Source organism: Nesoenas mayeri (genome assembly GCF_963082525.1).
Source record: "Nesoenas mayeri genome assembly, chromosome: 9".
Classification (NCBI taxonomy): domain Eukaryota; kingdom Metazoa; phylum Chordata; class Aves; order Columbiformes; family Columbidae; genus Nesoenas; species Nesoenas mayeri.
In genome coordinates this window covers 18,331,471-18,345,020 of record NC_137557.1, presented here as the reverse complement: position 1 = coordinate 18,345,020, position 13,550 = coordinate 18,331,471, and the positions used below count along the sequence as shown (strand labels likewise).

Sequence of the window (13,550 nt, the reverse complement as noted above, 5' to 3'; positions counted from 1 at the left end):
GGATGGGAGACCGCCTGGGAATACCGGGTGCTGTAGGCTTTTTGATTTTGGTGGCGGAGAGTCCGTCTTTCGGTTTCCTTCGGGATGAGGGGCGGATGGGGGGCGTGGGAGTGTCAGAGCCGTTGGGGCAGGCGCTGTCGGGGCGCGGGTCCGTGCGTTTTGTGGTCACGTGTCCGCGGGGTCGCCTGGAGCTGGTGTGGTGGGTTTGGAAGGGTGATGTTGTGGGGCGAGAGGCAGGTTTGGGGTGCGCGAGAGCGGGCTTGGAGCATGAGTGGGTGCCTACGGCCATACCACCCTGAGAACGCCCGATCTCGTCTGATCTCGGAAGCTAAGCAGGGTCGGGCCCGGTTAGTACTTGGATGGGAGACCGCCTGGGAATACCGGGTGCTGTAGGCTTTTTGATTTTGGCGGCGGAGAGTCCGTCTTTCGGTTTCCTTCGGGATGAGGGGCGGATGGGGGGCGTGGGAGTGTCAGAGCCGTTGGGGCAGGCGCTGTCGGGGCGCGGGTCCGTGCGTTTTGTGGTCACGTGTCCGCGGGGTCGCCTGGAGCTGGTGTGGTGGGTTTGGAAGGGTGATGTTGTGGGGCGAGAGGCAGGTTTGGGGTGCGCGAGAGCGGGCTTGGAGCATGAGTGGGTGCCTACGGCCATACCACCCTGAGAACGCCCGATCTCGTCTGATCTCGGAAGCTAAGCAGGGTCGGGCCCGGTTAGTACTTGGATGGGAGACCGCTTGGGAATACCGGGTGCTGTAGGCTTTTTGATTTTGGCGGCGGAGAGTCCGTCTTTCGGTTTCTTTGGGGTGAGGGGCGGATGGGGGCGTGGGAGTGTCAGAGCCGTTGGGGCAGGCGCTGTCGGGGCGCGGGTCCGTGCGTTTTGTGGTCACGTGTCCGCGGGGTCGCCTGGAGCTGGTGTGGTGGGTTTGGAAGGGTGATGTTGTGGGGCGAGAGGCAGGTTTGGGGTGCGCGAGAGCGGGCTTGGAGCATGAGTGGGTGCCTACGGCCATACCACCCTGAGAACGCCCGATCTCGTCTGATCTCGGAAGCTAAGCAGGGTCGGGCCCGGTTAGTACTTGGATGGGAGACCGCCTGGGAATACCGGGTGCTGTAGGCTTTTTGATTTTGGCGGCGGAGAGTCCGTCTTTCGGTTTCTTTGGGGTGAGGGGCGGATGGGGGCGTGGGAGTGTCAGAGCCGTTGGGGCAGGCGCTGTCGGGGCGCGGGTCCGTGCGTTTTGTGGTCACGTGTCCGCGGGGTCGCCTGGAGCTGGTGTGGTGGGTTTGGAAGGGTGATGTTGTGGGGCGAGAGGCAGGTTTGGGGTGCGCGAGAGCGGGCTTGGAGCATGAGTGGGTGCCTACGGCCATACCACCCTGAGAACGCCCGATCTCGTCTGATCTCGGAAGCTAAGCAGGGTCGGGCCCGGTTAGTACTTGGATGGGAGACCCCCTGGGAATACCGGGTGCTGTAGGCTTTTTGATTTTGGCGGCGGAGAGTCCGTCTTTCGGTTTCTTTGGGGGTGGGGGGCGGGTGGGGGGCGTGGGAGTGTCAGAGCCGTTGGGGCAGGCGCTGTCGGGGCGCGGGTCCGTGCGTTTTGTGGTCACGTGTCCGCGGGGTCGCCTGGAGCTGGTGTGGTGGGTTTGGAAGGGTGATGTTGTGGGGCGAGAGGCAGGTTTGGGGTGCGCGAGAGCGGGCTTGGAGCATGAGTGGGTGCCTACGGCCATACCACCCTGAGAACGCCCGATCTCGTCTGATCTCGGAAGCTAAGCAGGGTCGGGCCCGGTTAGTACTTGGATGGGAGACCGCCTGGGAATACGGGGTGCTGTAGGCTTTTTGATTTTGGCGGCGGAGAGTCCGTCTTTCGGTTTCTTTTGGGATTGGGGGCGGGTGGGGGGCGTGGGAGTGTCAGAGAGGTTGGTGCAGGCGCTGTCGGGGCGCGGGTCCGTGCGTTTTGTCGGCACGTGTCCTCGAGGTCGCCCCCAGTTTTGTGGGAGCTGCGGGGGGTCGGCCGGGGCAGGCAGTGTGCAGCGGTAGGAACGTGGCTTTTGGTTGCACGTGTACCTGGGGTAGCCTCCGACCTGGCAGCGTGGATTTTGAGGGGTCATTTTGGACTGTAGGAGGGAGGCTTGCCTTGCGCAAGAGCAGGGTTTGGCGCCCTATTGTGTACCTACAGCCATACCACCCTGAGAACGCCCAATCTCTTCTAATCTCGGAAGTTGTGAGATGCATTTCTTGATCTTGTGTTTTTTTTCTGCATTTCCCAATGTTGTCGTGGCTCCCTCATTACAGCCACCTCACATCATTTTCCTCTATCACTCATGCTGTGAGGCGGCCGCCATGCATCAGGCACTAGGTGAAGAGTCCCTGCGTGTCTGCGAGGGGCCGTGCCATGCTCTGGAAGGCCCATTGCAGGATCCCGTCCCAGGTGCCCTGCGGATCAGTCAACGTTGTCAGTCACTCTGTCCTTCTTGCTGCCAGACCCCTCTTTACTATCCTGGCTCTCCCTGGGCTGCCTACGTCCCTATATCAGTCACTCTGTGTGTCACTCCACAGATGTGGTCCCCTTTGGATGGACTCTGCCTGGTGCTGTTCCCCCAACCTCCGTACCTCACCCAGGAGCGCATCCAGCTCGTCCCTGCTCAGCACGGGTTCACTGCCGAGGGAGATGTCCTCTGTCTGTGGGAGAAGACACGTCCTGCCAGCTTTCCAGCCTGCCCCCTGCCTGCAGCCCTTTGCCTCTGAGCTGGTGACTGAGTTCAATCCCTCAGCTGGGGCAGTGAAACTCATGCTCCACGGTCCCTCCAGCACAGCTTTATTAAGTTGCCTTCAGCTGCACCCAGCCTGAACCACCATTCCTCAGCCTCATCGCTCATACCCACCTCCAGCACTTCACCCAGCCCTGTTCCCTTTGCTGAAGCTAGTGCTGTTGTACCGACCTTTCCTGCCTGTAGCGGGGGTTCACTGGCCACTGTGGTGGTCTCCAGGTTGCCTGTGTCTGTGTCTGCGCAGGACACGCAGAGCAGCAGCCCCCTGCAACCATCAGGGGTTACACAAACCGTCAGGGCAGCCCCTCTCTGCGCGGAATTTAAGGCTGGGATGTGAGCGATAGCGGGGGGCTCACCTGGGGTCCCTGCCAGGCACAGGGCCATGTTTGGGTGCTGTGATCTGGGCGAAGCAGCGACCACAGACACTCCCATCACCTCCGCCCCGCCGGGCACCACATGCCTCCTCCCCCAGGATCTCGGGGGGTCCATCTGTAGCCGCATCCACCTCCTGCAGCCGTCCCGGCTCAGCCGCGCTCGCTACGCAGGAGCTGCACCGCCACGTCCCGCTGCACAGCCAGAGCGGGTGGTGAGGAAGAGCCGGGGGTACCGGTGTCCCTGTGGCGCTCAGGGGCTCACCTGGGGACACGGGGCAGTGGGGGCACCAGGCAGGTGAGGTGGAAGGCCCTGGGGCAGCCGTCGCAGCAGATGAGCTCACCACCGTCTCCGCACACTGCACACTCGTCCTCGTTCTCCTGCGTAAGGGAATGTCACTGCCAGAAGTCCCCAGGGGGCACCGGCAGGCAGCCTGCACCCATGGCTGTGGCAGGGCACCCCACCACCCTGTCCAGGTTTTGTTAAAAACAAGTTTCTCTTTTAGTGAATTTGCCTGTCAGCTAAAGCTTCATATCAGCTGCATTTTCCTGAAAAGCTAAATACATGTTTTGGTAAACATAGCAATGGAATGCAGGGCCATTGATAAGGATGAACACACATCTCGCGAGAGGGGCAACAGGAAACTGGTGACCAAAAACTGATCAACTGAGTATAACATCCCATTCACACGATACTTCATATAAAAGTGGGAGATCATGAGGATCTTGTCCCTTTTTCCCTTTTCCTTATGGCCAACATTAGGAGAGGACCTTGCCAGTCGTCCCTGCGAACTGAGGCCTAGTGACAGACTGAATCCAGCTCCGGTTGGCTGCATAGTCCAGTCCAGGACTTCGGGTGCCGGCTCTGCAGTTGCCGGGACTTTCGAGATTGGTTTTGTATATTTTGTATTATTTTCTCTATTTTATCAGTAGCATTAGTAACACTTTTACTTTTTCCAACTCTCTTCTCTCTGTCCTCCTTTCCCTCCCAATGGCCTGTGCTTAGTGGGAAGGGGGGAGAGGGAGGGGCTGAAGGGGAAGTGGGGGAAGAGGGGGTTAACGATACATCTGCCACGGTTTTATTGTCACCCCACAATCAAACCTCAACACACCCCCACCAAACCCTTTTGGGGTGGGGATCCCCTGTTCCTGGGGGGCTGCAGCCCAGTGACCCCTGTCAGCTGAGCCCAGGTTGCCTGTGCTCGGCCAGGCCAAAGGGACATGTCAGGGACACCCCGATGGCTATCAGTTCACCAGGAGCCTCTCAGGGTGCACCAGGTACCATGCCCAGGGCTCACCTGGTGGGGTGCAGGGTCCTGGCTGTGCAGGGCAGCCACCGGCAGCCGGGTCTGGGGGTGCACTCGGGGCTCCCCACTCTGCAGGTGAAGCAAGAGAGGGGTTGGGGGAGCTGGTAGGACAGCCTCGTTCAGGGGGACAACCCCAGGGCATGGCTGTGCTGCCAGGCAGGGACAACACCCTGACACAGCCACAGGCAGATGACAAATGGGGTGAAAGTGGGAGATGGGGGGGGTTCCATACACTTTGGGACATCTTGGGCCGGGCAGGCGGCTTCAGGCTGCGGTTTCTGCTCCTGGCCCCCGGCTCCTCACAGGCAGCCGGGGCGTACGGCTCATCCCTGGCTTTGCTGCCTGTCTTGGAGCTGCCTGCAAGAGAGGCTGAGAGCAGCTCCGGCGGCCCCCCCCAGACACCCCCCTGCCCAAGCATCGGCTTCTGAATTTGGGGGCAAAACCGCATAGGCAGCCAGCCGGGCTGGGCTGCACCTACCGGGCTCCAGCACGTGTTTGATGAGAGTGCCCTCGACAGCCCCATGGGTCATGGGCACCTCACCACCTGCCACGGCCACCGCTCTCTGCACCGAGGCGGCCACGGCCTGGAGGGCTGCGGGCAGGGGGCGGCTCAGCGGGGCGGGCAGTCCCCCCTGCCCTTGACCATGGGCAAACAGGGTGAACAGGCAGATGCTGCCCGGGAGGGTCGGTACTCACCGCCAGCACGAGAGGTGCGGGAGATGTCTGCGCCCTCCGGCTTCTTCACAGTCCTCGCCTTCACCAGGGGTCCTGCGGGGTTGTGAGGGTGGGTGTCATAGGGAGAACAGCACCCCAGTGCACCTCAGGGACACCCCCAGCACCCCAGCCCATCTCCATCCCGCCCCGGGTGTCTGTACCGGGGCTGGCAGCGTGCCGCGGGGAAGGCTGCGCTGCCTGTGCCCCGTCCCGCTCCTCGGGGGCTTTCCTCTTGCCTTGGGGTCTGTGTGGGGCCAGCACCGTGGGGCTCAGGGAGAGGCGCCTGCTGCGGTGCTGCCGCCCCAGCTCCACCTCTGCAAAGGGGACGGGGACAGGTATAGCTGGCCCTGGGTGTCACCCCAGCTCACCAGCAGCACCCAGTTACCCCCATCCATCCCCCTCCTACCTCTAGGGAAGGCACCGCGGAGGGGCCGCAGCCGGGTGTACCGCTCCAGGTTGTAATCCTTGAAGAGGACGGCCCAGAAGTCACGGATGGCGGCAGCATCACGGCCCAGCAGCCAGGTGAGCAGCGCGTGGAACGCGCGGTGGGAGCCCTCCCGCTCTGTCCGGCTCAGCGTCTCCTGCCGGTGCCACCACAGCCCATTGGCACGTATTGCGGTGCCATCAGCTGGCCACGGCCCCGGGCCCCATGGTGCATCCATCTTCTCCCTCCCCGTGGCCTCACCTTGAAGATGTGCTCAGGGACAATGTCATGGTCGACCAGGCCGTGCAGCAGTGGGAAGACGTCGTCCACGGCCATGGCGATCTCGGTGCGGTGCAGCTTCAACAGGTGCCGCAGGTCCCCCTCGCCGGCCAGCCCTGCCATGCTGCAGAGACACCGTTGGGACACGTAGCCTGCCCCGACGCTCCCCTTTAATACGCCCCAGCCACTGACAGCAGGAACATCATCAGGATCCTGCAGCCCCACTCATTTCTGGATGAGGCTGCGTAACCTGAGATCCCTCCTCCTGCTGCCAACTGTCCCTATGGCATGGTGGGCTTGTCCCCAGCACACCGCTGATGCTCCCCAGCACTGGGCATCGACAGCTGGGGTGACATCAGCTGCCACTGCCGGTGAAGGACACCCAACCCTATGGTGACCACCCCAGCATGGCCAGGGGACACCTGGGGTGCTCACGCAGGGGCCCCCGCCTCCCTCCTCCCTGCGGTCAGCCAGCCATCACCCCAAAATTTCTGGACTTTCCACAGCACTTGCTTCTCTCATCCAGAAACTTGGCCACAGGAGCACATGGAAAGTAACAGCTTGACAGCGGGGGAAAACGGGAATATTTGCCCTGGGTACCTGCAAACCACCTTCTGCGGGCTGGCAGGAAAGCACTGATACCAAAGAAACTCTAGAAACCATGTGTTTGGGTACAATTACAGATGCTGAACAAGCAAAAAGCTCGTCTGAAGCACTGTGCTGCTGCCCTCCGGCCCACCAGCGTGACGACAGCCCCACCAGCCAGCCTGGGGATCATCCGAGCAGGCGCTGCTGCAGCTCTATCGTTGCCTGCTCTGGGAAATTGGGCAATAAAGTGATTTCACTGGAAATACGCAGCTGTAAAAATCTTGGATCTGGGGCAAACTGGCTCCTTGGTAGAATCTGGCATATAAAAGTCTGGAGGACTGGCTGCTCTATATCAGGCATCCAGGAAAGAGAAAGCTACAAAGCTCCCATTTCCCTTCTCAAACATTTGGGATTCCCCCAGGATTAATTTCCAGCCTCTCTCCTTCTGGAGACATGTCCCTGCTGCCCAGAAAGCTCAGCCTGGGTGCCATGGCCATGCACAAACATCCCCTGATGCCCGACATGCAGCAAAACTCAACCCAAGCGGGATGGAGAAGGGGTATGAGAGGCGATGCTCCATTGTATGGAACACAGTGACACAGGTAGGGACCGTTACCAGTAAATCCTGGGAGACTAGAGCAGTATCTACTGGCTCCAAAGCTGTGCCAAGAAGCAGCGGCTGACGTCCAGAAACTTGAGAAGAAAAACAAGACAACACCCTCTGCGAGAGCAGGAAATACCCTCATACATTTCTGGTTAACAAACTAATGTGTTTGCCCAGGGAAATGCTTGCCCTGAAGCTCCTTTCAGGATCTGGAGTGATTTTTCCCGTGAAGGCACCAGAAACCATGGGATGAGGGTCAGGCAGGTGCCGTGCCAGGATTTTGGTGTCCAGCGTTGCCGTGGTGGGGACGGATCCACCGCCACCTGACCAATGTAGACACCCAGGGAACAAATCATGGGCAAAACAGGAGGTTCATCTCCCCTCCTGAAGATCCCCCGCAGCCCAGCCACAGGAGCTGAGCGCAGGCACACTCACAACACGGTTTCACAGGTGTGCTCCACCCTTCCACGGAAAAAACGCTTTCCCCAGTGTCCCACCTGCAGAACCACAGTTTGTCACCGTCACCCTGTTTTAAGCTGTCCAGTACCTCTGGGACATGGCTCCGGCACTCACTGCAGGGGCAGCCGGTTCCCCATGCCGACCCCCCCACCATCATGGGGGCTCCTTTGCCAGCAGCTGCTGCCCAACGCAGCCACGTGTGCCCACAGCGTTGGGCTCGGGCTTGTTTTGAATTCCGACTTTGTGAGTCTTTCTGTGCTCTGAATTACAGATTGTTTTCCACATCCAGCCCACCCAGCAGAGCAATAATTTGCATTTTGGATTGTTTGTTTTTTCTTGTTTCTTCCCCTTTCTGAGGCGCTACACAGAGGGCCGAGCAGCAGTTGCCAGGTGCCATGTGGAGAGGCACGTACGTCCTGGGAAATCAGGCGAGTGTTTCTGCGTGACCTTGCTTCCAACAGACCTCGGCAGCTGCAAAGCACTTGTTGGGGGTGTGAAAAGTCGGCTTCTGCTTGCAGAGGGGTGTAAAACCCTCCCTGGGGCTGGCAAGAGCCCTGCCCGGCTGCCAGGGCCCAAGGCTGGGTGCAGAGGAGCCTGGCGACGCTCAGGTTTTGGGCTGCCCTCTCCTTTCCATTGCTCCCCTTGCAGAAATCAGAGCTAAAGGTTTGAAGTCAGTGAGCCCAATTTGAGCTCAGGTCTGACCACAAAGGCTGAAGATGTTTCTCCACAAACAGTTAAATCAGCAGCTCAGCCTCCACCACAAGCACCTGTAGCCCCAGGGATGCACCTCGATTCTGTCCCACCAACAGCTGTTGAAGCAACTAAGCCCTTTCCAGCATTTCTTCATTTCCCTTCCATGCCAAGGTCCTGAGGTGTGAACCCTCACCCTGTATGCCTCTGGGACATCACTGTCCACCTCCTTGTCTTGAACATGTCCCCGAATCACAGGCAGGAGGGAATGGGCAGAAGTGGGGAACCCACCCATGGCGTCACCCTAGGAAGGCGGAGTGCCCCCCCGTGTCTCTGACACCCATGTCCCCACACCTGCAGCACCCCGAGAGCCCAAGTGAAATGCTGTCACCACACGTGGAGCCTTCATCCCTCCTCCCTTACCTTTGGCTGCTCCAGGCTCCAGCATTTTTGGGAAAAACAGGGCTCCACGTGGGACCCCGATCCCAGACTCTGATTTCTAGAAGCTTCTCTACCACTGACCCACGCAGCTGGGCGAGAGCAGCTCCACCTGCATGAGCCCAGGAGGGAGAGCTGGAGTAGAAACCATGTCTTTTAGCTTCAGTTTCCTCTTTCCTCCCCCTTTAGAAAGAAGAAACAAAAGCCCAGAGGTATGTTATATTAATTTATTTGGGACACACCACAAAAGGAAAGTCAACTGTTAACGTACAAAAGTACAGAATCCTGGGACAAGATTTACTATCCTGATTAAAAAGGCACCATGGTCCCAAAGAAGAGTAATCAGAATACATTGTTTAGAAATTTTCCCCCTGTTGCAGCAGAAACAGAGCCAGGCCTTGGCTCTATCCACAGTCAAACCCAGTCAAAAAAACAAGTATGATTTAAATGCAATAAACACTGCTCAGCCTGTACAAGTTGTCATGAAAAGAATCACAGCCTAGAAGATTATTTTTTTGCCTTTTTTTTTTTTTTAAACCACAAAGATGACAAACCACTAAGTGCGTAACTGAGGAAGACAGCAGACTTCCCGTGTCTTCAGCTCGACTTTCTGTAAGACACGTCAGTTAAACTGAAACTAGACAGCTGAGTGTGGGGCTTCTGAATGAAATGTAATTCCCTGTGGCGTACAGGAAGTCAGATTCGACAACCCTAAATTCCCTGAAAGTCATAAAGCATTACAACGCTGGGTTCCATATTCGAGTCAACCCTGGTGGGTTTGCTTTACACACCAGCATTTATCCTATCAGCTATATTTGTAATATAAAGGGGGTTTTACAGCAGTTATTAAAAAAATTCTACTTCGGCGAGGTCCGAGCTTGGCTATATTCCCTGCTGAAACAGAGCTGCTGGTGTAAAAGCCCCGTGAGAGGCTCAAGTCCAGCACCTCAGGGCTGGAAGGCAAATAGTTTCAACGTGACATAATTTGCATGGGGAAGTCAGTGAAGCAGAGAGAGAGAGAGGGCCGCAAACTCTCAAGCAGTGGAGGCTGGAGGGTGTTGTGGAAGGTGGGTGCGTGCAATTCAACCTGTAACAACACTACGAGTGATGCAAAATACATTGAGTTCACTAAATATTTCGGAGCAACTTACCATGAAGAACTTCTCTGAGAAACGGAATAAAGATCCCAGCAATTATTATACTAATGAGCAAGGTCGCTGGGAAGCCGAAGCATCGCTCGAAGCTGGACGGATCTGTCTGCAGGCGGAGGGATGGGGTGGAGGGACACCGGAGCCTCCTAAGCAGCGAGGCCGGAGCTGCTGCCACCTCTGGCGCTCACCAGTTCTGCTGCGTCCCCATCGGACCAGCAGCAAATTTGCGTTTCATTCCTCCTTTGGCATAGGACTTCAAAGCAGTCCGAGAACTGATTCATTAAAAGTAAAGGAACTGTCAAAGTTATTTGTACATGCATTTATTGTTAAAGGGAGCAAAAGCCAAAGAATGAAACAGCTTGAGTTAATGTCAGTAAAATGATGTGCAGGGCAGGGAGAAAAGAAATGGGGAAAAGCTGAGATACTGGAGTGGGGAAACCAATGTTCACACTGAAAGGTAAATTTGAAAACCAAGCAAGTTTGCGCTTTTTCTACTGGAGAACTTCTCTGGACAAATAGAGACTTGGGGTTTTTAATTTTCAGTGTAGTCTGGCAAGGTTTGGGAATCTCACCAGAGGGATCTCCAGCACTAGGTTTCACTAGAAGTTCAAGTCTCTCATCTCTAAAAACCAGTAAAGAAACTCTAACTAAAAACAGCAGATACCCTCGTACCGCGGTCATCCGAACTTACAGACTTACATCGCTGCTTGGCATGTACGTGGGCAAGAAGGTTACACTTTGTTCAACTCTGGGTGGAAAACTACTGTTTTCACCCTGTTGGTCTGCACGGAACTTGGGGGTGGAAAAGCCCAGACTCAGGTGTTTTTTGCTGTAAATACCACCACTACCACACCTGGGAAGGCTTTTTCTTCCCTAAATCCTAAGAAGGCAGGATAACGGTTTATAAAATTCTTCCCATCTTAAAACTAAATAATGTAATTTGCATCCTTCCCCCTATGTTACACCCTTGGACGATAAAACTTCATTTAGGATTCACACCTCAGATCCTAGATTAGGGACTTCACATTAAAACTCATTCAATTATGGGAAGGTTTATCCCAATCAAGGAAACATCATTAAAATAGAATCTAGAATAGAACATTCAGAATCACCAATGCTTTTACAGCCAAAGCACTCGAACGTCTCTCCCCCTCCTCGAGCAAGAGCAATCCCTTCACAAAACGGTGGGGTGCCTCTCCCAGACTGGGTCACACAAGCTGACCATCAGCTTCTTTCCTCGCAGAAACACCAAATTCTGCAGAAAAGGGCCAAGCACCTTTCACTCCCACAGAGACCAGCAGGAATTTGGGCTTTTCGGCACGCAAATTTTCTACTGATGACAAGTCCAAGTTATTTCCCTGCAGTAAATCCAAGTCCTGTTGCATACTGTTAGGCCACCACTGGCTCAGAAATGGCGAGAGACTTCCAAAAACCCACTGATGTAGACAGGCCCTTGGAAAAAGAGGCTTATGTGCTACACAACCTTAGATTATCTGCTGTGTTTGAGCCTTCCAATTGTTAGCTGCTGGCTACTTATCCTTCCAAATTCACGTGTTTTAGTCTTTGCCGCTGTTGTTGTTGTCCCAGTGCTCTTCCCTGGAGGTGGGATGTTCCTGAGCTCTGGCTTGGGGATCTACAACAATCACTTCCAATTGACGGTGGGATTTCAAACTTGCCTAACGTGTGCCTTGCCACCTCGTACTCCAGCAGCTCTGCCTGCCGACCCCGGCACGCACTAGCAGTTTTTGACCTTCTCCACAGTCTCGTAGAACCCAGGCCTAACCCTCCTGATGCTCATGCGTATATGCTGGCACTCCAGGGGCATGGCGCCGCTCGCAGCAGTCGCCGTGCACCGGCGCTTCCTCCTGTCCCGCAGCGAAAAGGCCGGGGGGCCGCCGTTCTCCTCTTCCGCAGGGTAGGATTCATCTACGCTCGTGCCTTCGTCGGATTGCTCTTCACTTTTAAATTTCGCTTTGCTTCCTTCCTTCTCCTCTTTGGCGAGCTTTCTGAATTGCTCCAGACATTGTATCTTTTGCCTTCTTTCCATCATCTTCAATTCTTGCTTGTCTGTGAAATCTTCATAGTACATTTTTCTTTCGCTTCTTTGATCTTCATAAAATTTCCACTCAATGCTAGTCATTTTTATCCCACTGCACTCCTCCAGTTTGTTTCTCATCTGCGCGTCTGTACAAAATATGTCAAAGAGCTTCTCTGAACTCTCGTTGAATCTGTCCGCTCGATCGGTAAAACCCTTGTTCTGTCTCTGCTTTCTGGTCTGATACAATCTGGTAAACTCCTCGTACATTTTGAGGATAAGTTTCTTTATACTTTGTGACGCGATGGTGTGCAAGTTGCAAACCAACCAGTGCTCTTGCAGGTGCTCAGCGAGCAACTGGGCCGCGTCCTCTTTGGAGCGCTGGGCCTGGCCAGCTCTTTTGGGCTGCAGTAAATACAGCATGTTCTGGATCACATCCTTCCTGGTGGGCAGGACTCCCTGGGCGAAACCTGAAGACTCCACATATTCAACAGTCCTCAGAGTCTTCCGTGCTCTCACCTCGGTGTCCAGTGATTCCATCACTGCTCGTTTATATTGCAATTATAACATAATCTGAAAGATGAGATGGGGGAAAAAAAAAAGGAGTATGTCAAATAAAGTTTGATTTTTTTTTTCTACAGTGAGAATAAACAAATGAGAAAACATGCTCAGACCAATAAAATGTGGGATTTTAGGGTGTGCTCCGTTGCTGTTGGGCGGCTGCCGTGTGAGCCTAGCCCACTGAACATCGGCACATCCAGCCTATCTCGCTCCTCCGTGTGGTTGTAAAGCCTAATACGGTGTGTTTATGTCAATTATTTTTTAATTAGGTTTTGGGCTTCATATTGTAAATTACAGCAAATCGAGACCGCCCGGGGCACCGGATGTCAGCGCTGGCAGAGGGCACGGCCCAGCACCGGCGGCCCTGCGCGACAGGTGCACGGCCCCGAAACCGGCGAGCGAGCCTCCCCCGCGGCTCCGCCGGCCCTTCCCCGTCCCAGAACACACGCTCGCCCTCCCGGAGCCCCTGCCCCCCGGGGCACCGCCCGCAGCGCCCAGGCCTCGGCCGAGGCTTCGCTCCCGGCAGCCGCCGCGGCCCTGCCCAGGCCCGGCAGCCCCGCAGCGCGACTGGCGCCTCTCCCGGGGCCCGGGGGCCCGGGGCGGGCGGCACCGCAGCTCCTCAGCCGCTGCGCGGCCCCTCCGCCGCCCCGGCACGGGGGGAGGCGGCCTGGGGAACCACGCGGCCGAGGCCACCGAGGACTCCGGGCCCGCCTCGGGCAGCCCCGCGGGCCTCCAGCCGCCTCGGGCCCCTCGGCCGTTGGCTGCCGGGGGCCGGGGCGCGCCGGGGGCTGCAGAACCGCCACCGGGGGAGCGGGGCCGGGGCCGCCCCCCCCCCCCCCGCGGCCCGGGGCCCCCGCGGCGCTGAGTCACGGCGCGAGGCCGGGAAAGCCCCGGGCGCCGCCCGCCCGCCGCGCCTGAGGCCTCCTACGGGCCGCGGGCCCCGGGCGGGGGTCGGCGGAGCCTGGCGCGCCCTGCCCCCGGCCCAGCCCAGCCCCTCCCCTCCCCGGGGCTCACCGCCATCTTGGAGGGGCGTCTGCGGAGCCTGCGCAGGAAGGAGCGGGGGGAACAGGCCGAGGTTGCCGCCGCCATCTTGAAGAGGGGCAGCGCCGCGGCAGCTCCCGCCCGCCCTTGCCCGGAAGGGCCACCCCCGGTGCGCGCCGGAAGTACGCGCCCCC

At 57.3% G+C, this 13,550-nt stretch overlaps 2 protein-coding genes across 2 annotated transcripts; both read right to left on the bottom strand.

Annotated features, from left to right (window-relative positions):
* Positions 1 to 2,338: 2,338 nt before the first annotated feature.
* AIRE (autoimmune regulator) lies at positions 2,339 to 6,097 on the bottom strand (the record flags this gene model as incomplete). The annotated part of the gene is made up of 12 exons (XM_080350133.1): positions 5,832 to 6,097; positions 5,553 to 5,727; positions 5,308 to 5,460; positions 5,129 to 5,200; positions 4,907 to 5,024; positions 4,665 to 4,785; positions 4,424 to 4,501; positions 3,391 to 3,506; positions 3,111 to 3,320; positions 2,926 to 3,019; positions 2,597 to 2,665; positions 2,339 to 2,419 (listed from the first exon to the last, which is right to left on the bottom strand). The coding sequence occupies exons 1-12, from the start codon at positions 5,970 to 5,972 to the stop codon at positions 2,339 to 2,341; spliced, it is 1,428 nt and encodes a 475-aa protein (XP_080206259.1). The 5' UTR covers positions 5,973 to 6,097.
* Positions 6,098 to 8,841: 2,744 nt separating this feature from the next.
* LOC308043427 (uncharacterized protein) lies at positions 8,842 to 13,528 on the bottom strand. Its single transcript, XM_080349498.1, has 2 exons — positions 13,390 to 13,528; positions 8,842 to 12,387 (listed from the first exon to the last, which is right to left on the bottom strand). The coding sequence occupies exon 2, from the start codon at positions 12,352 to 12,354 to the stop codon at positions 11,515 to 11,517; it is 840 nt and encodes a 279-aa protein (XP_080205624.1). The 5' UTR covers positions 12,355 to 12,387; positions 13,390 to 13,528; the 3' UTR covers positions 8,842 to 11,514.
* Positions 13,529 to 13,550: the final 22 nt, after the last annotated feature.

Excerpts from the sequence above, each read along its gene's own strand:
- LOC308043427 (XM_080349498.1), bottom strand. The coding sequence starts at position 12,354 with ATGGAATCACTGGACACCGAGGTGAGAGCACGGAAGACTCTGAGGACT.